The sequence below is a fragment of the Medicago sativa genome, chromosome 5 (assembly GCF_051527215.1).
Source record: "Medicago sativa cultivar Bolivia chromosome 5, Bolivia_mono, whole genome shotgun sequence".
In the NCBI taxonomy this organism is placed as follows: domain Eukaryota; kingdom Viridiplantae; phylum Streptophyta; class Magnoliopsida; order Fabales; family Fabaceae; genus Medicago; species Medicago sativa.
Window position 1 is genome coordinate 49,943,821 of NC_140753.1, and position 21,006 is coordinate 49,964,826.

Here is a 21,006-nt window from a genome sequence, read left to right on the forward strand (position 1 = left end):
ATTTTTTTTTTTTTGAAAGATCTTAATTCTTACCAACCGGTTTTGTGAAGTAAAATCAAGTACAATCACACAATTTATAAGACCAAATGAATTAGAATTTATGAACAATAATTTAACGGCTTGTGATTTTGCGGAGATTAAAAACATCATTCCATTTTAAACAACGAATCCTTGTCATCTTCTTAAAAATAGTAACACCAAACTCTCGAAATTTCTTGAAATCTCTATATTATTCCACCACTTTCACATCCATGCATGTCACTTTGATTAAACACTCCGCAGAACCCTCTAAACCCTTCTTCCCTTTTCTCCAAAAGTGTTTTTCTTCATCTTTCCTGAACCATCACGAATATCACCTATAGTGACCAAATCATCCCCATCGTCCTCTATATAATACTCTCTCACACACACACCATTTCCTCATCAAAATCATTCATTCATCAACAAAGACATCAACAACAAACAACACTTCACTGTTACTATAACAACAACAACAATAATGTCTATCATTCCAAGTGTGTTCGGAACAGGACGAAGAAGCAACATCTTCGACCCATTCTCTCTTGACTTATGGGACCCATTCCAAAACTTCCCTACCAACAACGAAACTTCATCGTTCGCCAACGCACGCATTGACTGGAAGGAAACACCAGAAGCACACATCTTCAAGGCCGATCTTCCCGGTGTGAAGAAGGAGGAAGTGAAGGTTGAGATCGAAGAGGATCGTGTTTTGAAGATAAGTGGAGAGAGGAAAATTGAGAAGGAAGACAAGAATGATACCTGGCATCGCGTTGAGCGAAGCCAGGGAAGTTTTCTCCGACGATTTAGGTTACCGGAGAATGTTAAAGTGGATGAGGTGAAAGCTGGGATGGAGAATGGTGTGCTTACTGTTAGTGTTCCTAAGGTGGAGATTAAGAAGCCTGATGTGAAGCCTGTTCAGATTACAGGCTAAGTCTTCAAAATCGCAACGGTGATAACTCTCCGTCCACGAATCAATGGGACACATAAGATGGATTCTCCCCTCTTAGTGGGGTATATTTTGAAAAATAAGGTTGGAGATGAGTAATCACCCTTTAATGAAATGTATTGAATAAAAATAAATGTGTGTGTATGGTTGAGTTGATTGAGACAAAGTATATTATGTATGGTGTGTGGTTTGTGAGTGTTTGTCTTCTGTTCTGTTTGATATTTATGTTAATCAAAGGATAGTGTGTATGCAAAGAGCTTTTGAATATAATGAAAGTTTCTTTTGATTGAACTATCAATCAGTTGATTTTATTTTTTCTAAATTTAAACACTTATTAGTTAGATTTTATTATATATTGGTTGATCTCTAAATTATAATGAATATTTTTCTTTGAGAGCACAGAAAATCAAAAACAAACAAACAAAAAAACTTACATTTTCACCTAACATTTCTTAACTTGCTAGCGCAGCTTTTAACAATAAACCTCTGGGAACTTCTTAGGGGACCACTGTCTTAGGAGAACTTCGTCTGTTTCTATTGCTCCAAACCAATATGCAAGTACGTGTAAAAGAGATAATTAAAGCTTCTCACTTCTCAGCCAATTACTTTCAGCCCTGTTGACTCTGTTAGACAGTGTTTTAACTTTTAGCCATATCATAGGTTAAATATTCTAAAACCTAAGTTGTTTGATGAAAATAACTACGATATATGTTGCAACATTGGTGTTAATCCAAATACCAACAATATCTAATAAGCTGCTTTGGATCTGATAAGTTTCTGTAATTGTAAAGATTATTATGGTTTGTGGAATTTAAAAAAATTTAAGAGATTAAATTGATTTTTTTATGTTTTACACTCGTAACGCATGTAACTAACATGTCATCAACTCGACACTTCAACAATTAACTAGTCAAATTCAAGAGATTGATGATTTCTTTTATGTAATTGTCCGCGGTTGTTGTAGGCATTATTTTTCTCACGGACTAAAATGGTCGGAATCCAAAATGTTAGTCTAACATATTACGAAAAGACAGACACACAACTCTTGCAAAGAAGTTTCAAGAAGATTTTTGCAGATGTTAGGGTCAAATCTTATCTGAACCATTATCATCAAGAAATCTTACAATTCTTTGGAGAAAAACCGCATGACTCGTTCCTCCTCCGACAAAGTTGTCTCATATACAGCTGATGGGGATTGAGGAACCTTATCAGAGAATTGAGAAAACGGATCTTAGAGCAAAATCACTTCAAGATTGTGCTTGAAGATGGAGATATGAAGCCCAAGTGTTTCTAGGATGAGGAAATTGTAGAGCGTATAAGGAAATCCTTGCATTAGGCAGTGATTGTTAAGTTGCTAAGGAAAACTATTGGTTACTACGCGATGATGCACAAACTTCATTCCCTTTGAATGAATGATATATTTGATATAGGTAATGGTTTCTTCATGGTGAAGTTTGGTATGAAAGAGGATAGCGAGAAAACAACTAGAGAAGAGCTTTGGAGGATATAGCATAAGTATCTAGCTGGAATACCAGATTTTGATCCGTTGACAAGTAGCATCGACGGCACACCTCTGTGGATTGCCTGTGATTTAGATTTCATATTATCAACTGCTTTAAAGCTATGAAGTACAGCTTTGATGAGCTTATAAGGAGACAACAAATTCAAATAACCCAGAAAATGATAAAATAAATAATTCTATGATATAGGGGGAAATTGACCACTGAGCATTTTATACACCACAACAATGAGCAACAACTTATTATATCATATTATTCCCAATAATAAATAATTGTGTTTATGAAACTCTAATTAGACATCAAAATAAAAAATAAATCTACCAATATTCTTTGTCAGCTGCTTGTGTGGTAATTACATGACCCTATGCACGCCTTACGGCTGCACAGGAGAAGCGGTGGTATCATCCTCTATTGTTTTTTCTTCTTCCCTTTTCAATCCTCACTTTGTATGGCAGAACTTTATGATAATTATGGAAATTGGAAATGAATATATGTATATTATGGTATAGTTTCTTTAGGACTTTTCAATGAATTAGATTGCATGTTTCTTGAAGAAAGGTTTCTGGCATATCAGGAGTTTCTCCTCGCTGTTACTTTCGATTTCGATCACTCTTGCTTCCCATTTCAGCTGGGCTGCTAAGACTCTAGCTGATTCTATTAAAGGAATAGTGTCGCGAATTATAATCCAACCCTGCACACATGACAAACAACAGCATATCAGAAGTCCTTCCAAATGATAAAATCAAGAGTAAATGTCCAAATTAGTCCCTCACTTTGCCAGCATGTGTCAATTTGGTCCCCCACTAAGATAAAAATGTTAATTTAGACCCTCACTTTTCAGAAAGTTTGTCAAATAAATCTCATGGTCGAAAATTTGTTAAGTGTAAGGAAGGACCAAATAGACATTAGATATCTAATTTCAGGGACCAACTTGATACTCTCTGAGTAACTCCAAGGACCAATCTGACATGACAAACTTTCTGATAACATAACAGAGGGACTAACTTGATGAACTTTTTTGCTAAGTGAGGGGCTAACATGATATTTTATAAAAGTTTGGTAAAAGTAAGGGACCAAGTTGGGCAATTCATAGAGTGAACCACCAATTCTAAGAGACTAACATGAAATTTTATAGGGGTCGCACAATTCGCGTGACCTAAAATAAAAAACTTCAGAAGTGATTTTTGAAATTGAAAATTCTCTAGATCAAATTAGTCTCTTGGACACAATTTTAGGTAGTAAACTAATTGACCCAAAAAATCTGATGTGATAGTGAATTTTTTATTTTAGGAATAATTTAATAATTGCATTAATTTCAAGTATCAAATTGTCTGATGCCTACAATTTGAAATACAAATTGATATTTCACTCTAAAACCAAATGGAAGGAAAGGAATGGAGATAGAGTATAGTTCACATTATTAAATTTACATACCTCTGGGCGAAGTAACCTGTCAATTTCAATGAACAGATCAAGCATGGTGCACCTAAGTGGCTGGGAAAATTCAAGGGATAGAATCCCTGCTGCATGCACCAAGTCATAGGTTCTCGGGTATGTCGGAAAGGCCTCGCACCTAGAGGCCACACAAAAATGATTATAATAGTTAGAAAGCTGCAATCTTGTCTAGCAATTAGAAACAATTCTGCAAGACTCTGAGCCAAAGGTAAGTGAAAAAATAAAACATTAAATCACCAAGTTTAAATATTTTGCAAGCTTCATTATTAATTTCTTACAACTTTATCAACATATTTGTTAGCAAATGTCAGATATTTGAATTCTTGTACGTCTAGTGAAACTAAAAATTTGATAATATTACAGAATATTAGTTTTACACATGGAAACTAAAATAGTTAGACCATAATCAAGAAATTGACATTACAATTTTACCTCAAAAAACTAAGCTATAAAGGAAACCATGACTCTGTATGAAGTAGGGACCAATATTTAAAAGATTGTGGAAAGAAAGTAAATTTAGTACATGCCAGGGAATCCATATAAGGACAAAAGGAAGGAGATTAAAGTACCAATCATGCAAAACGCCGACAAAACCTCGGTCCTGGATCAAGGGAAGATAGTTAGGTCCAGTTCTTGGGACCACGTTCATTACCCACACAGACTTTCTAGCTTGCAACAAAGCAGAATTAAAGCCACCAAAGTTAGCATTCATGTCTAACACATTTCTGAACATGTTGTAAGGCGGAGAAGGGTCCTCGTCACCGGGCCTCTTCGGATGATCAGAAAATATTACAGGCGACAGGAGTGACCAATAATTTTGCACTGCTGCTTTCCAGCTGTCAGAGTCCTCACCAAGTTCATCAGGCAGCAATCCTAATAGCAATAAGAAAAATTTATTCACTAAGAAAGAACAATTACAGTACAGTCACTTCAATAAATAACATAAGTTACATAACAATTACCATGTATGGCTAACTCATTCTTGTTCAAATTAGCCCGAGAAGGCCATTTTTCCCTTTTTTCAATTGAAAGCCAGCGGCGGGTCTGTGTTCCTCCTATGCAGTTTTGCAGTTCGCGATAATATGGAGACTCCACATCGAGACCTCTACCACACAGGGGCCGAGAACCTTTCTTTCTGGAAATAAAAACAGGTAATACTAAGAATTAGGGCTACACAATAGTTAAATAATATATCATAAGTACATCATGTAAAGCAGGATTACCTTGATGTATAACAATTCTTTTTGCTTGCTTTTTTAAATACAACAGTTTCATCTTGCTGTGATAACATGTCCCAGCACAGATTTTCGGTAAAGTCGTGCACAATCTTCCACCTTTTCTGATTCTCCTTGTTACGAGCATTTGTAAGCGGTGAGGTCCAAACAAAGTATCCACCCGGTCTTAAAAGTCTATCAGCTTCAATCAAGAGATTGCCATCTATTCCACATAATGTGGTTGTCAATTAGAACACAAGATTTAACACAGCAAAATTATGGTTCTGAAGCCAGATAAAAAAAATTTAGATCCTAAACTCAAATACCTTTCTGGTCCCAATCAATGCCACATCTTGCACAATGTAACATATCAAAAGACAGAGATGGATATGGCAACTGTTTTGAAGTGAAAGAAGCAATCATAGCAGGAAGACCTCGCTCAAGAGTAAGCTGAACTTGACTACCAGAAGGCTCATAGTTTGCAATGCACAAAGTCAAAATTTGACTGTCAAAGAGGTGTGCTCCAAAGCTACCATAGCCACAACCTATGTCTAGTACGGTTCGAATCTGGAAATTTCAGGATGCAAACATTTATCAATCAAACAACATTTAAGGTAAGGAATATCATAGTCAAACTTAATTCAACTCGATTTCAAAGTCACCAAAATCTATCAGAAGTCAAAACTCAAGTCACTCTCAACATAGCTTAGAACAAACAATTCCTGAACAAAGTACAAGCTAAAAGCATTACGATATACATATGATCATTTATATAGTTATTATCTACAGTGTTTGCCAACCACAATATGGACCAAGACATGACGGTTTTTGATGTTGCCGAAACCGCAAGCAACAGCGATTGAGTTCGCAAAAGCTGCGTTTGACTGAGATTCTCCAAACTGTAACTGCGACTACTATTTAAGTCAACAGAAAATCCCCCCCTATATACGTTGAACCCAACATCCAGTGTGTACCAAATACGTGAAGTATAAATACAACGGATAAAGACCACCGGAAAAAAAAAAATTAACGCAACAAAAGCTCAATTTACCAATTTCAATAAAGATCACATATATGTACTTACACCAGCTTGTATGAAGGAAGATTCATTTCTAAGTCCAATCATTTCAGCAATCTGATGTGAATAGTCTTCAACTCCATCAAACATATGAGAGGCTGAACGAAAGGAAATTTGTTCTTCATCCAACATCATCATCCTGCAATTGAAAGGAAAAAAAAAAGTTATAACTTCACTAGCAAAAAGTGTGATAGATATGAATATCCGCAACCGTAATTGCGGGTATTGGCAACAGCATCGAAACAGAAATTTCGCCAGCATCAGCCACATATTCCAGTAATATACAGGTTCTCCCCGTAACGCAGTTATGAAGTTACTTGACAGTGAAAAGACACATGTTAGTTACCTCTTGGTCAAGCTTCCAGAAGAAAGAACCTCTTGTGCAGTGATTTTCACATTAGCAACCCAAATAACATCTTTTCCAGTAGGCCATCTAAGAGGAACTTTGTAATTAACTGGTGGCAGAACCAAACAATTTTGACTCTGCTCATATTCACATTTCCTTTCAAACTCATTTCCATCGGAAACATTAAAGCAAGGAACAAAATTTTCCAACTCAGGAGAACAAGATTCCAATTCTTTCCACCTTGAAGCACCCCTAGAAATCTCACCAATATCCAACAAATCTGAAACAAGTTTCTCTTGAAGTCTCCTATAACCATGGTAAACACGACCTCTTGACGAAGATGACAAATTCAAAGTCCACAAAAAAGATCCAACAAGAGCAAAAACAACTATAAAAACTAAACTAAATTTCACCAAAAACATCATCAACTTAAAACGGCTTCTTGGTGAGCCAACACTGATTGGATCAGATGCAAAACCATTCTCTTTATCTGAAAACAACAACTTCAAAGGAGACCTCAATGCTAAAGGGGTGTGATCTGAAGAACCAACCCCTTCTATCAAAATCATCTTTTTCTGATTTATCTTTGGATTGAGAGTCCCATGTATCATCATTGATGTTTTCCGGTACACGAGTACCGGAAACACCTCGATGTAGAGGCCTAGACATACTCTTTCAACACAGAAAAATTCAATCTTTCAATCTTCAAACTTCAAACAAACAATTAATGTTGTTGACACTGAAAATGATGACTAAAAACCAATACAAGAGTGTTGTTTACTTCAACATAGTTATAAGTTTTTTGAGAATAACCCTTTTTGAGAATCCAGCTCCAGTTGAAGAATCACAAGTCTACACTACCAAAATGAAAAGAAAAAAAAAAATGAAAGTTAAATAAGAGAGAGAAACAAGAAAGAAGTAAAAAACAAAACTTTTTCTTCTGAAAAGGGAATCAAAAACAGAGGAATAAAAGACAAGAAATAGCAGTAATTAATTCACCGCATCTGATATAAATCACGGACCCAGTAATGAAATGGATATATATCAGTCACCATTATAACCAAAAACCAAAAAAATTGAAAACTTTAAGTATATGGGTTGGTGAAGTAGCATTAACAAGTTATAGAATATTGAATTTTCACTTACAAGTCAAAAAAAATCACTATTCAATTCAATGGTTACTAAAAAAACTACAACAAAGAGATCAAAGAAAAAAGTAGCAATAATATAGTACCCCTAGTAGTTTTGTTTAATGGTTTTTTGATGATGATGATGATGTTAACTTGCAAAGCAAAACACAAGAGGTTAATGGTTTTGTTGTGTAGTGTTGTGTAGTTTTCTCACAGAGTCAATTCGTCGAATGATTAATGTGCATTGGAAATGAGAGAGAAAAAAATGAGGGAGAGAGAAAGAAAGAGACAAAGAATGAGTTTGCTACAAGTAATAAGAGAAGGAAGCAGGATGCAAGCAGATTTTGTACTGATCCGATCGTGAGCACAGACACTGTCTGCTCGCTTCGGTTTTCAGTACATTATTATATACTCCTAGTACTAAAAGTTTTTTAAATATTGTTTCTCTAACTTTTATGAATTGTTTAGTTTGATCTAATGGTAAAAAGACAAAGTTATGTTCTTGTCAAGAACATGAACTATGTCGGTGATGTGTCGGGGTCAAGGTTTTAAGTGCTTAGGTTTAGGATAAGAGTGAACGGATTTTTAGGGTTTGTGTTTAGTCTGTGTATGTTGCAAGAGTGTTATATCCTCGTTGTGGTTAGATCTTGGGACTCGAACTTGGATAGTTGTTGTAGTCAACGCAAGTCCACGCGGTTATCTTTTTTATCTTACATTTTACTATAAATTAAAGATGGTTACTCTTTAAAACTTATGTGTTGTTCAAATCAAACGAATATCCTCATTGAAAGATATCTTTCAATAGAAAAGAAGAGTAACAAAATCTTCATCGAAAGATATCTTTCGATAAATCTGAAGGCTACAACATTGGAGGTCTATAGAAGAGTAACTAAATAGATGTAAAATTACCTAGAGTTTTTATTTATCTTATTTTTCATAACAGGAAAAACCTAAAATTGAATTTATTTGATTACTTTAATACATTTATCATCTCGTATTTGTAACTCAAAAACACTTAGATATGATGATAAGAGATTTTAGGTATGAATTCAACTAAAAAAATACAACAATGTTAAATCTTTGAAGAAAGAGTTTTATCATTAATCTTTACAGTTCTGCGCAAAGGATACCAATTCATAAAAAAGAAACTCATTTGTAGATATTCACAATTTTGGGTCTCATATTTTAAATAAAAAAATCTCAATTTTAACCCATATTTCATTTTGAGAGGGATTCCCATGTATTAAGTGATTTGTCAACTCATTATTCAATTTGGCGGTGAGATTTGTAACTATATTCTTGGATTATTTTGTTGAGCAAGCTATAATTCTGGATGTTGGTAAATAGAAAATCAAAGTCGTATATCAACAAAAATAGGCGACTGTAAGGGCAACTAAGCCAAGTTTTTATCTGCTTTTTTTTTTTTTAATATGTTAATTTTTCAAATATTAAAACTTGACCACATATCACTCATTTTATATTCTAAGTTTTTTCTTGTCTAAGGGTAGAAATCATTCATTTTATAGATTCTGTTGATGTTAGTCTTTAATAAGCATTCAATTCTTTTAACTTGCACATCCAAAACAACTAGTAAACGAAGTTTGTCAATAATTTTAAGGTTAAATATGTTTTTTGTCCTTATAAATATGTTAATTTTTTGTTTTAGTCCTTCTAAAAAATTTCTTCAACTTTTGGTCACTCAAAAATTTTCCATCTTCACTTTTGGTCCATCTTTTAAAGTAAATTCATATGTAGTATTTATATTTTTAAATAAAATTTTGTAGAAAAATTTATAATATTAAAAGAAACTCTCCCAAAAAAAATTAGAATTTTAAACAAACAGGAATTTAATATGAATTTTTATATTTTTGACGGTTAAAAATTCATATTTAATTTATGTTTTATTAAAAAATTCTCATTTTTTTGGGGAATTTATTTTACAATATTCTACACATTTATGCACAATTTCATTAAAAAAAATACAAAAATTAACTTAAAAATAGGGACCAAAACTAGTGATTGAAAATTTTATAGGGATTAAGAGTTGAAGGAAAATTTTAGAAGGATTAAAACGAAAAGTTGGTATATTTATAGGGACCAAAAACATATTTAACCCATAATTTTATATTTTTTTTGAACAAATCAAAATGATATTAATATAAATAAAGACGTTGCAATTCCCCGCACAAGGTGTGCTTGAGAAAAACAACGTTCAAAAGTATACAAATGGGAGGTGCCAAAAAGTTGGAGCACCACAAAAAACAAAACAATTGCAATCTAACACCCATACCATGGAACGAATGTTGCCACCAATTATGATAACATAAATGAAAGGAAGGCCATTTAGCTTTCAGCCACGAGTAAGAATGCAATTTGATTTTCTCTACGAGGGTGAAGGAGTTTGAACCCGTATTTTTGAAAACACGGTCATTACGGTCCTTCCAAATCACCCAAACGCAAACAAACCAAATAACTTTGAGAACACACTGATAGCTTCTAGGTATACTTGCCAACATAGTGAATTAAGTATGATGTTCCTTCACCTGACAGGGAAACACCGTCGAAATGCCTATCCAGTTTCGAACAAGTTGCCACACCATATTGGGCACACCACACCCTAAAAAGAGATGATTAACTGATTCAGTTTCACTGCAGCCATATGCACAGACAAAATCATTAACATGTATAACTCTTCGCCGCAATAAATTATCCTTCGTAGGAAGACGATTGCGGAGCAAGCGCCACACCAACAAAGAAACTTTAGCCGGAATGAACCTATGCCAAACGTCATTTACCAAGCTTCTATCGACTTGCTCGTTTGAAGCAATAAAACGATAAGCTTCGCGAACTGAATAACCGTGAATGGGATCTAAACTCCATCTCCAAGTATCAGGTACATTTTCCTGCAAAACAGTGTTAAGTAATAATAAAGTGCACTCCCTCACGTTATCCTCCTCCCAAGCTAACAGACGACGTCTCCACACCCAAGCACCCCTTCCTTCCTCCCACCCCCTTCTCGCCATCTCCTCCACTGAACACTCCTTATTCACTGCAAGATCATAGAGTCGGAGGAACTGAAGGCTTAATAGCCTTTCCCCAACCCAATTATCTAACCAGAATAAAGTATTGTGGCCGTCACCAACAACACGGCGAGTGTTCTCCTCGAACCAACTACCCGCTCCCACACCAACCCCACTCCGAATAAGGCAAAGGTCTCTCCACCACAATGACCCACGACTCCCACCCTCTTGGAGCCGCCCCTACCTCACCATATCGGGCCTTTAACACTTTATACCAAAGGCCCTCTTTATCTATCAACAACCTCCAACACCATTTCCCCAACAAAGATAAATTAAAAGCGCCCAACCTCCTAACCCCCAACCCTACTTCCTCCTTTGGGACACAAATGGAATCCCATTTGATCCAAGCAATTTTTCTATTATCCTCACCACCCCCCCCCCCCAAAAAAAAAAAAATCTTTTAAATATAGATTCTATAGAAGAGATTATGCTTGTGGGGGCCCTGAAGAAGGAAAGAAAGTAAACTGGGAGCGAAGACAGGACATATTTCAGTAATATCAGGGGACCTCCAAAAGACAAAAATTTATTATTCCACAAAGACAGGCGAGCAGTAATATTATCAACCACCGGTTTCCAGAAACTCAACTTTTGCGAATCCCCACCAATAGGTAACCCCAGATAAACAAAAGGAGTGGATCCCCTTCTGCAATGCAACACTGATGCCGCCTCCGCCAACCAATTATCGGATATATTAACCCTTGTCAGCATACTCTTGTTAAAATTAACTTTTAACCCTGAAATCTCCTCAAATAATAACAACACCGCCCGCATAGCTCTAACATTCAACCAACTCTTCTCACCAATGATGAGAGTATCATTTGCGAACTGTAGGTGAGTTATCTTAACCACACCCGCACCTCCCACACCGTAACCATTGAACAAATTCGCCTTTTCTAGAGAGTTCATCAAGACATTAAAACCCTCTGCTGCCAACAAAAAAAAAAGGAACGGAGATAGGGGATCGCCTTGACGAAGGCCCCTCTCCATGTGGAACTCATCAGTCGGACTACCATTTACAAGGACCGAAGCCATCGCAGTACCCACACACTCTGATTTCCATTTACGCCAAAGAGTTGGAAAATTCATTGTGGCCATCACCGTATCAAGATAAAGTAAGTCGACCGAATCATACGCTTTTTCGAAGTCAACTTTAAACATTAAAACTTCCTTCATCAACCTTTTTGCTTCATCAACCACCTCATTGGCAATCAGAATACCATCTAAAATTTGCTTTCCTTTGACAAAAGCTGATAGGGTGTCGGAAATGACGCTGCCCATAACACCTCGAAGTCTATTAGCTAAGACTTTTGCAATCACCTTATACATACAGCCCACCAGAGATATCGGTCGAAAGTCATTAAGCCTTTGCGGACTATTTACCTTTGGAATCATAGCTATAAAAGTCGAGTTGATACCTTTCGTCAGTTTTCCATTGCGATATAAATCTCATGAAATCCACCTTTATCAAATCCCAAAACTCTTTTAAGAAACCAAAATTTATACCATCCGGACTCGGACTTTTAAAACTATCACATTCCCACACAGCTTGTTTCACTTCGTCCATCGAAAACGGTTTAGTCAAGCTACCCCCCTCGGTGAAAGATAATTTACGGAATGGGAGGCCACTCACACTTGGCCGAACAGCACCTCTAGATTTAAAATAGCTGGAAAAATGGTTAAAGACTGCCGATCGGATGTTTTGAACTCCCTCAACGCCCACTCCATCAACTGTTATCAAACTAATGTTGTTACGACGCCGACAACCAGACATAACACCATGGAAAATTTAGAATTCGCGTCACCTTCTTGTAACCAATTCAATCTAGCCTTCTGCCAATTAATACTATTTGTTATCCGAGCCATGGAATGCAAGTTAGCCGACAAATCATGGAGCTCCTCCACCTCAGCCTCACTAAGAGTCGCCACCTCTCCTTTAGAGTCAAATTAAGAAATGCGTTCTTTTACCTGCGTCATTTTACCTTCCATGTTTTGAGAATGTTGTCTGTGCCATTCTTTCAAACTATTTTTTATTAATTTCAACTTTTGGCGCAACACATAACCTCCCCACCCTTCGACTTGAAAATAATTCCATTGATCGCGAACAAAATTTGCATAACCCGGAAAATCTGACCAACATTTAAGCATTCTCAGCGGACAGGGTCCCCAATTTTCTTCATCAACATGTAGCATCAAAGGAACATGGTCGGAGAGACCCCGTTGATGTGCAACCTGAATACAGTTAGGCCACACTGAACTCCACTTCTCAGACAACAAAAATCTATCCAATCTACTCATCGATACTCCGTCACCGCAATACCAAGTAAACAACCGACCACAAATTGGCAAATCAATCAAACAACTATCATCAATGAATTTATTAAAACAGTCCGCGTCCACCTATCTGAAAACCAAACTCCTCCCTTTTCTTTCATCACTGGTGCGAATAGAGTTAAAATCCCCACACACACATACACAAAATTCAGTCCTACTAGAAATAAAAGGAACCAGTCGTTCCCACAAATCTTTTTTAGCCGCCGAATCACAAGGAGCATACACATTAAGAATCATAAAGTCCTCCCCTGTGGCAATGACCCTACCAGTAATAACAAGCACATGACCAAAACTCATAGAATACCAAACATCGACAAGAGAGTTGTCCCATACCGTTATTAAACCACCAGACGCTCCAGCAGACGGTTGATAAGAATAACCACAATGAGTATGTCCCCAGATAGATTTGATGAACAAGTCGTCAATAGATCTCAGCTTAGATTCCTGAATGCATAAAACAAAAGGATTCTTCTCTTGAACTAACCTTCTGACCTCCGCCCTCTTCTCACCACCACCTAACCCCCTCACATTATAAGAAATAACCTTCATTGAACCCGCACACCTCCCCCATCTTTAACCGCACCTGCACCCTCAACATTCCCCAAAAGTCCTCCTACTCCCTCACCTGAACCCTCATCACCCCCTGCTGCCCTCCACTCTCTCCTTCCCGCCCGCGTCAGTAAGTTAAAACTGTTGTTTGGATCACCCTTAAAATTCACACCAATCGCCTTACCTATAACTTTAACATCCTTCGCCACCCCCTCCGCTTTACCATGAGCCAATACCCAATTTTCCCAGTCATTATTAACTGAAGAAGAAGAATTTTTCGATGAATCCGTAGTAGAAACATCGATTGCCTTACCTTTTGAATTTTTGGATACCTTGCTTGTCTTCCGTTTTCGGTCTCGTTTTTTCAAAACTTTCAAAATTTCTTTTCAGTCATTTGACGGCATCCTTGCAATTCTCTTCAAGAAACCCATAATTTTATATTATTACATTTCACCAAAGAAGTAAAGAGAAAATAAATTATTTTATAGTTACAATTTTTAATAAGCGCTTAAATTTATAATTGCACAATACGAGTTGTCTTTTTTTTATTATTACCGGATCACGATCAATTGTTTAAGAAGTTCAGATCTATGAAGCCCGGATACTCCAAAACGGAGACGTATCCGTACCGGATACGTATCGGATACCGATACTCCACGGATACTCGCGGATACGCACCCACGAAGTATCCGAATTAATTATTTAAATTTTTAAAAAATATTTTAACGGATACTTATCCGATACTCCGCAGATACACAAGGATACTTATAAGATACTTCACAGATACGTATCCTAGAAAAAGATGAAGAGTAAAAAAGTGAGACAATGTTGTAAACATTCGGTGGAGATATATATGATTCAATTTTAGATATGCATCACTAGAATTGTTTCTCGATGAACCGCTTAAAATTATACTTCTTGTGAATGAAGGTAACGAGAGAGATGATTCAGTTAATCAAAATTTGTGTTGAGTTCTTTTAATCAATGTTTATTTTCTTCAATTATTTTACATACATATAAGTTTTAGTATAAAAATTTTGTTGACGTATCCTAGCCGTATCGTATCCTAAATTTTGAAAAATTTGCGTATTCCCGTACCCGTATCGTATCGTACCCGTACCGGTATCCGTATCTGGGCTTCATAGGTTCAGATCATTTATCACTTGAATCATGGTACATGAGTTGCCTTTAACTAGTAACTATGTAAAACACTAGCCATTGTGGATTTGTGGTGGTAAATTATAATTGACTAATTCGTCCAAATTGCACATAAGGTTTTTCTGGTATCATATCATATTGATGATTGAAATAAAAGAGTATTGTATCACAATTTTGTATTTGAGTATTTTTAATGTTTTTCTTCTGTTAAAAAATCAAGGGTTAATTATGTTTTTGGTCCCTACAAAATGGCGACCTTGTAAGTTTAGTCCTTACTTAATTTTAATAGCATTTTTAATCCCTACAAAAAATTTCTGCACTCAATATTAGTCCTTACTCAATCCAAATTTGTTTAATTTATGCTTAAACTCTTAAGTTTTTCAACAATTTTTTACAGGCGTGTTAAGAATGTTATTAAAAGGTCCTCCGAAAAAAATATCGCAAAAATTTGATTTCTACGTCCATATTTTTGTTACTTATATCTTAAACTTTTTTCGTTTTAAAAAAATTCATATTTAATTTATTTCATGTTAAAAAATTATAGATTTTAGTAAATGAACCGTTCATAGTGTTCTAAACTTGTATAAAAAGAATCGTTTAAAAATTTAAGAGTTTAAGGATAATTAAACAAAATTTATTTTAGCAGGGACTAAAATTATAAGTAAATTTTTTTTGTAGGGATTAAAAATGCTATTAAAATTAAGTAAGGACTAAACTTACAAGGTTGCAATTTTGTAGGGACCAAAAACATAATTAACCCAAAAATCAATATAGATGGTTTGTAGCCTCCACTAAAAAAGGAAGAGTTGCAATAATTGATAAGTGTCCTATATGAAACTTAACTTTAATTAGAAATAATAAATGAAACGCGCTTAACTCTACCGGTGGATTTTAAACCAATATAAATTCTCTCTGTACACTCTGAAAGTATGAATCATGATTCATAAACAAAATAGAATAGAATACATAGGTGCCTAATAAGAACTTCATCAAAAAAAAAAAAAAAAAAGAAACAGGAAAGGTACCTAAAGATTGATTAAGAAGGCACCACAATTAATGAACCACAACATGGAAAAAGATAGCCAACTAATCTTGTCCTATGGAATGGAACATGTGTGATTAAAATGGCACATGCACTTTTCCCATATGGATCTGTTTCAACTTTTTTAAGGGTTAAATGCCAGCTTGTCAAGCTAATAAGGCATAAAAGAAAGGGAAAAGAATGATATTATTTCTTTAGAAAATTGATGATTCAAAGGGTCAAGAGTCAAGTGATGTGAAATGGCATTATCTTAGTGTATGAAAATTCATAATCAATCAATTCATTTTATAAAATAGATAAACCCAAAAATTAGTTAATGTGAAAATTTATCTTGCCATACATTCCCATAAAAATAGATTCCACAATAAATTTTGAGATTAAAATCACTTTTAAAAACAAAAACTTTAAACCATAAATTCACGGTAGAATAAAAGTAATTTTACTAAAAAATACTCAAACATGTCAAAGTTAATTTTTTCTTTAAAAATACTTTTATCACATATATTATAAATACAAACATGCACTAATACACTGAGATTTGAGGCAAAAATGATAATGATATTTCTCTCTCCTTTTCTTTTTGGAAGGATATTTTTCTCTTATTTTTCTTCTACACCATGTCGTTATTAGACATTTTATCTTGATAGACGCTCTAAATCGATGACTAGTTTTTTTTTCTAATTCACAACTTGAATTTGTTATTTTTTTAGAAGCAAAACTAACCCACTCAAACTTAATTGAGTTTGTTGGTTTCACAATCATCAATTCCACAACCAAACATGCATTTTATTTATGTGTATCAGACTACATCTCAAAGACAAATAACTTTAAAAATCAAATTCTTTTTTTCTAAAAAACAATCGTATTTACAACTCTCCTAAATAAGCTAATACATGTCGGTATGGGATTCTTTCTCCACTTCTTTGTTGACAGAAGTGGAATAAGCTAGCTATTTTGACTTAGGCTGAAATGACGGTAGAATAATTTAATTTAATAAATCAAACAATTGGTGCACATTCACATTCAATTTCACATTCATAATTGCATGAGGGGTCACGTTGGCCTCGTTCATTAAATATTGTTTGCTAGCATATGTTTGTGGCGGTTTGGTAGAAACTCACTTTGTACTTGGTTTTAGAACATTATTAATAGAGTTGTGTTATTTGAACATCCATATATGTGACAACTTTTGTGACAACCAAAATTTTATAAAGGAAATGAGATATTGACATAAAAACCAAAGCAATAAAGAGATAAAGTAAAAAGATAACGTGAGTATGAGAAAGAAAGTTGTCACAAAAATTGTCAAAAATGGTTGTTCAAATATCATTTCTCTTATTAATATTACCTATTTCGTTTGGTGCTACAGGTGAAAATCCATTTAGCTAACAATTACACATTCAATAAGTCAATATAAGTTATTATTGTTTATGAAATGAGTAAACCGTGTGCTCAAGTCAAACCTCAAGTTGGAGCTTAGTGGCACACTTTCAATTTGGAGATCTCTCTCTTTGAATATTGTAAAACCAAGACTACATTACACTTTTGATTCCTTGAAGTTTTTTTGTTTGTTATACTTTGGTTTTCAAATTTTATTTTTTCTTATTATATTTTGGTTCTTCAAATTATAAATCTTATTAGGGTTCCCTTCAATATTTTCCATTCCTTTGGTCGGTCACTTAAGTTACTAACGTTACAGACTAATAGTTTTTGTTAGTTTTTCATTTGAGTTTGTCAATTATATCCTATATCTCTAATTGATCCGTCTCACTCTGCATCTTTTTATACGAGCTATTGACAGGGTGGCATAGCCCGTTTTGTCATCTATTCGTAGTTGTATGAAGTAACTATTATATACTCCTTTGTGATACATTTATGATAATTTTGTTCGCTTTATCTAGCATTTTCCTTTAAGAAATTTTCTCTAAAGAAATTTCGTAATAAGGGTTAAAGAGTTTTTCTCTAAAGAGATGACAATAACCTTTTTTTGGTAATGAGAAGAGAGAGCCTCTTTCCAAAAATGATTGTCATTGATCTATAAATGTTGTATAGTTAACATAAATTTGGCAAATCCCAAATGTGAACAATTGCAAGAGCAGTGGAAATTTTTACTGCAGAGTTCGGATGCAAAACCAAATGGCTGAGCAATCAGATCACAACCCCCCATTCCCTCCCATCCCTTACATGCATGAACATGATATATGTACTGACAGCAGCTATGATAATTTGTTGAGGCTTATGCTCAGGGTCAGAATGAGTTTACGCATTTCTATTTTAATATTTCTAATTGGCAGATTTGAGAAAAGAAAATTATAATTTTGACAATTATCAATTTAATTTTATTTTGTGTAATTTATCGTCTTTTTCTATCTTCTTGGGTAAAGGTATATTTTTATATTTTACTCGAAAAATTATAAAAGTAATGTATTTAACTAAGTTAAACACATTATTTTTACAATTCATCGAGTAATTTGTAGACTCTTGTATATTTTATGAAACAATATTTCCAAAAAATTAATTATTTTTTTCCTAAAAAAAATAATTATTTTTTCATCATCTATAAAGACTAAGTTTCTGAATTATTTTATTAAAAATAATAATTTAGCATTCACTATATTTTTTTTTTGAATCGGCAAATATTATTAAAACGTCATCCCCGCAAGACGCAAGGAATGAACGAAACAAGATACAAATGGTGCCGCATATAGACGGTACACCATAACCACCTAAAAACACCCGTGAAGATAAATCCACCAAAACACGTCACCACCTAAAACAACCTCCTAAAAAACAATCACTATAAACACGTTAAAATCCATCAATCATCGTCGCTACTCTCCCTGAAAGAACACCCTCCAAATAAAAAACACCCAACCTCAAACACCCAAGCTTAGCCACGTTCGAAGAGCACCTAACCGAAGGATCATGCAGCTATCACACCCCGCGACCTCCAACCCACCGAAAGAGCACAACACAAAGCCCAAAAACCGCAGGACACCCTTCGCTCCCGGTACACCAGAGAAAACCAAATCAAGTCAAACAAAATTGCAGCTAGCCCCGACTCCCGATCTCGAAGCCAAATGAACCGGCCTATCGAAAACCAACAGACAATATGTAAGACGAAAGACATAGCATGCGAAGTTTAAAACAACAAATAGATCGAAAGGAAAAAGGCTCAACACAACGTGACACACCCTCCAAGCTCCGTAAACACCTAAAACTCCCAAAAGGCACAAAAAAGAGCTAGTGACGACGAATAAGGACCCGTGTAACAGATGTTGCTTCTGAAAGAAATCACCCCAACAAGCATCCACCTCTCACTCATCACCACCAATTGCATCACCATAGCACAACATCACCACCACCACCACCATTGTGACACCCTCACCACCACCACCACCATTGAAGCACGACCAACAAGAGCAAGAGCAAGACAAAGCTACAAAACTACGTCGACAAACCGCCTCACCAAGAAAACAGGCAGCAACATAATCCAAAATGATAGGAAGATGAAACACAACTACAGAACACGGGCAGCGACGCCGATCTGTAGTAGAATCACAACCTAGATCAGAAAAAATGCAGCCATCCAAGACAAGGAGAAAGATGTCTGACGCCGGAGTAAATAACTAGCAAGCCCTTGAACCAGCGGAACCGGCCGTAACGACAAAACAACACCTATAGGATTCAACACCTGCAAAATAAAGAAAACAGCACCCAAGGATAGCTTATGCAAAAGCAAACAGCAGAATTGATCCCCTGTTGTCACTGAAGCTGCAAGCCCGTCCAAGCCCAAACAAACACACCCCTAGCGTTACACAAACAGTTGGTTAGGTTCAAAGTTGGCTGCAAAAAGTTGAAACAAAACCCAAACCAAAAGCTGACAGCAAGGAACACCAACTAAACTAGCAACCACACGACACAAACACAACAAAAAGAAAAAAATGAAGAAAAACGACCAAGGATCTGAAAACGAGAAACCCCGAAATCCCACGGAGATTCCGGCTGCCGCAACCAAAACAACCGTGACTAAACTTCGAAAAAGACGTCAACCCACGAAAACGGAGCCGGAGATCGGAAAGAGATGAAGAACAAGAACGAATCTCATCCAAACTAACCAACGACGGCGTCGGCTACGAAAAGGAGAACGAACACAACGAAGGAAGAGACACGGATAGAGATGGTCGCAACGGTGGTGCGGAGAAGGGCTCTCATCGCACCACCAACCTTGGATCTACATCTTGATGAGAGGTTTGAATGAGGGGGAAGGGAGGATGGAGATCTGTCTTGCTCTAGAGAGAGGACAGAGCACGCTTATTTGGGAAGAAAGTAGCATTCACTATATTATTTGTTGGAAAATATTGATCAACTCTAGAAATCATGATCACCGCACAGTTCACATACAATCGATCAAATATTACGTACGAATTCATGGACAATCATCAATTACTAACCCAAAGCATATATAAAACAAACCACAAACTTAGAAGAATCTAATTAGTATTCACTATCATCTGTTGGAAAATATTGATCATCAACTTACGAATCACCTCTTTCAAAAAAAAAAAAAACTTACGAACCATCAATTACGAATGATCAATTCTCGTGTCAAGACACTTTCCACAAAATATATTCGCCTAAGACAAAATTCTCGAGAATTCAATAGATTCTTCCGAGCAAGAAAGTCGGGTCATAATGAACTGCAAGAGAATATTTCTCCATTGGTATGGTTAGCAAGGTTTAGATAGATAAGTAAATTAAAGGTTTAATGTCTTTTTTTTCAGTAGTTTAGTGGTTAGAAATTCACCTTGAATAAATGGGGTATCTGGGTTCAACCCCGACCCTTGCATGTATTATGCATTGTCCTTACCAACTAAGTTAGATAGTGAGAATTGGTATTTATTAGAGATATAGTTTAGCTTCAAGTAGTCCTAGTCCTATAGTAGTATATATAGTTGTAAACACCCCATTAGTGGGCTAATTCAATCATTTTGTAATATCACTCTTTAATATCAATACAAGTTTCATAATTTTTCTCTCCTTCATCCATAGATATCATGTTTCCTAACATGGTATCAGAGCAAAATTGGTATCCACCTTGAAGGATATTTTCCGCTACATTTTCTTGGGAAAATT

General features: G+C 35.5%; 3 protein-coding genes across 5 annotated transcripts; 1 reads left to right on the plus strand and 2 right to left on the minus strand.

Annotated features, from left to right (window-relative positions):
* The first annotated feature begins 439 nt into the window (after positions 1 to 439).
* Positions 440 to 1,258, plus strand: LOC146922709 (17.5 kDa class I heat shock protein-like). Its single transcript, XM_085715514.1, has one exon. The coding sequence runs from the start codon at positions 500 to 502 to the stop codon at positions 950 to 952; it is 453 nt and encodes a 150-aa protein (XP_085571640.1). The 5' UTR covers positions 440 to 499; the 3' UTR covers positions 953 to 1,258.
* A 1,390-nt stretch (positions 1,259 to 2,648) lies between these two features.
* LOC146922710 (putative pectin methyltransferase QUA2) lies at positions 2,649 to 8,089 on the minus strand. 3 transcript variants are annotated; one of them, XM_085715511.1, is made up of 9 exons: positions 7,815 to 8,089; positions 6,581 to 7,432; positions 6,241 to 6,373; positions 5,483 to 5,723; positions 5,166 to 5,379; positions 4,905 to 5,077; positions 4,512 to 4,815; positions 3,922 to 4,060; positions 2,649 to 3,178 (listed from the first exon to the last, which is right to left on the minus strand). In XM_085715511.1, the coding sequence occupies exons 2-9, from the start codon at positions 7,192 to 7,194 to the stop codon at positions 3,020 to 3,022; spliced, it is 1,977 nt and encodes a 658-aa protein (XP_085571637.1). In that variant the 5' UTR covers positions 7,195 to 7,432; positions 7,815 to 8,089; the 3' UTR covers positions 2,649 to 3,019. The 3 variants fall into 3 exon arrangements, with proteins under 3 accessions (XP_085571637.1, XP_085571638.1, XP_085571639.1); XM_085715512.1 differs by having other exon boundaries at positions 6,581 to 7,437; XM_085715513.1 differs by lacking the exon at positions 7,815 to 8,089 and adding an exon at positions 7,580 to 7,777 and having other exon boundaries at positions 6,581 to 7,437.
* Positions 8,090 to 10,232: 2,143 nt separating this feature from the next.
* On the minus strand, positions 10,233 to 20,085 carry LOC146922711 (uncharacterized). The gene is made up of 5 exons (XM_085711601.1): positions 19,989 to 20,085; positions 13,676 to 13,929; positions 13,263 to 13,565; positions 11,358 to 12,107; positions 10,233 to 10,970 (listed from the first exon to the last, which is right to left on the minus strand). Exons 1-5 carry the CDS (start codon positions 20,083 to 20,085, stop codon positions 10,233 to 10,235), a joined length of 2,142 nt encoding a protein of 713 aa, XP_085567727.1.
* Positions 20,086 to 21,006: the final 921 nt, after the last annotated feature.

Excerpts from the sequence above, each read along its gene's own strand:
- LOC146922709 (XM_085715514.1), top strand. The coding sequence starts at position 500 with ATGTCTATCATTCCAAGTGTGTTCGGAACAGGACGAAGAAGCAACATC.
- LOC146922710 (XM_085715511.1), bottom strand. The coding sequence starts at position 7,194 with ATGATGATACATGGGACTCTCAATCCAAAGATAAATCAGAAAAAGATG. Across the intron at positions 5,078-5,165 it reads AAGAATTGTTATACATCAAG|AAAGAAAGGTTCTCGGCCCC; the intron begins GTAATCCTGCTT and ends TTTTATTTCCAG. Across the intron at positions 4,061-4,511 it reads GTCGGCGTTTTGCATGATTG|GTGCGAGGCCTTTCCGACAT; the intron begins GTACTTTAATCT and ends TGTGGCCTCTAG.
- LOC146922711 (XM_085711601.1), bottom strand. The coding sequence starts at position 20,085 with ATGAGAGCCCTTCTCCGCACCACCGTTGCGACCATCTCTATCCGTGTC. Across the intron at positions 12,108-13,262 it reads CTAGTAGGACTGAATTTTGT|GTGATTGCAAAAGTCTTAGC; the intron begins GTATGTGTGTGT and ends TGTATGTATAAG. Across the intron at positions 10,971-11,357 it reads AGTTGAGTTTCTGGAAACCG|GGGCGGCTCCAAGAGGGTGG; the intron begins GTGGTTGATAAT and ends ATGGTGAGGTAG.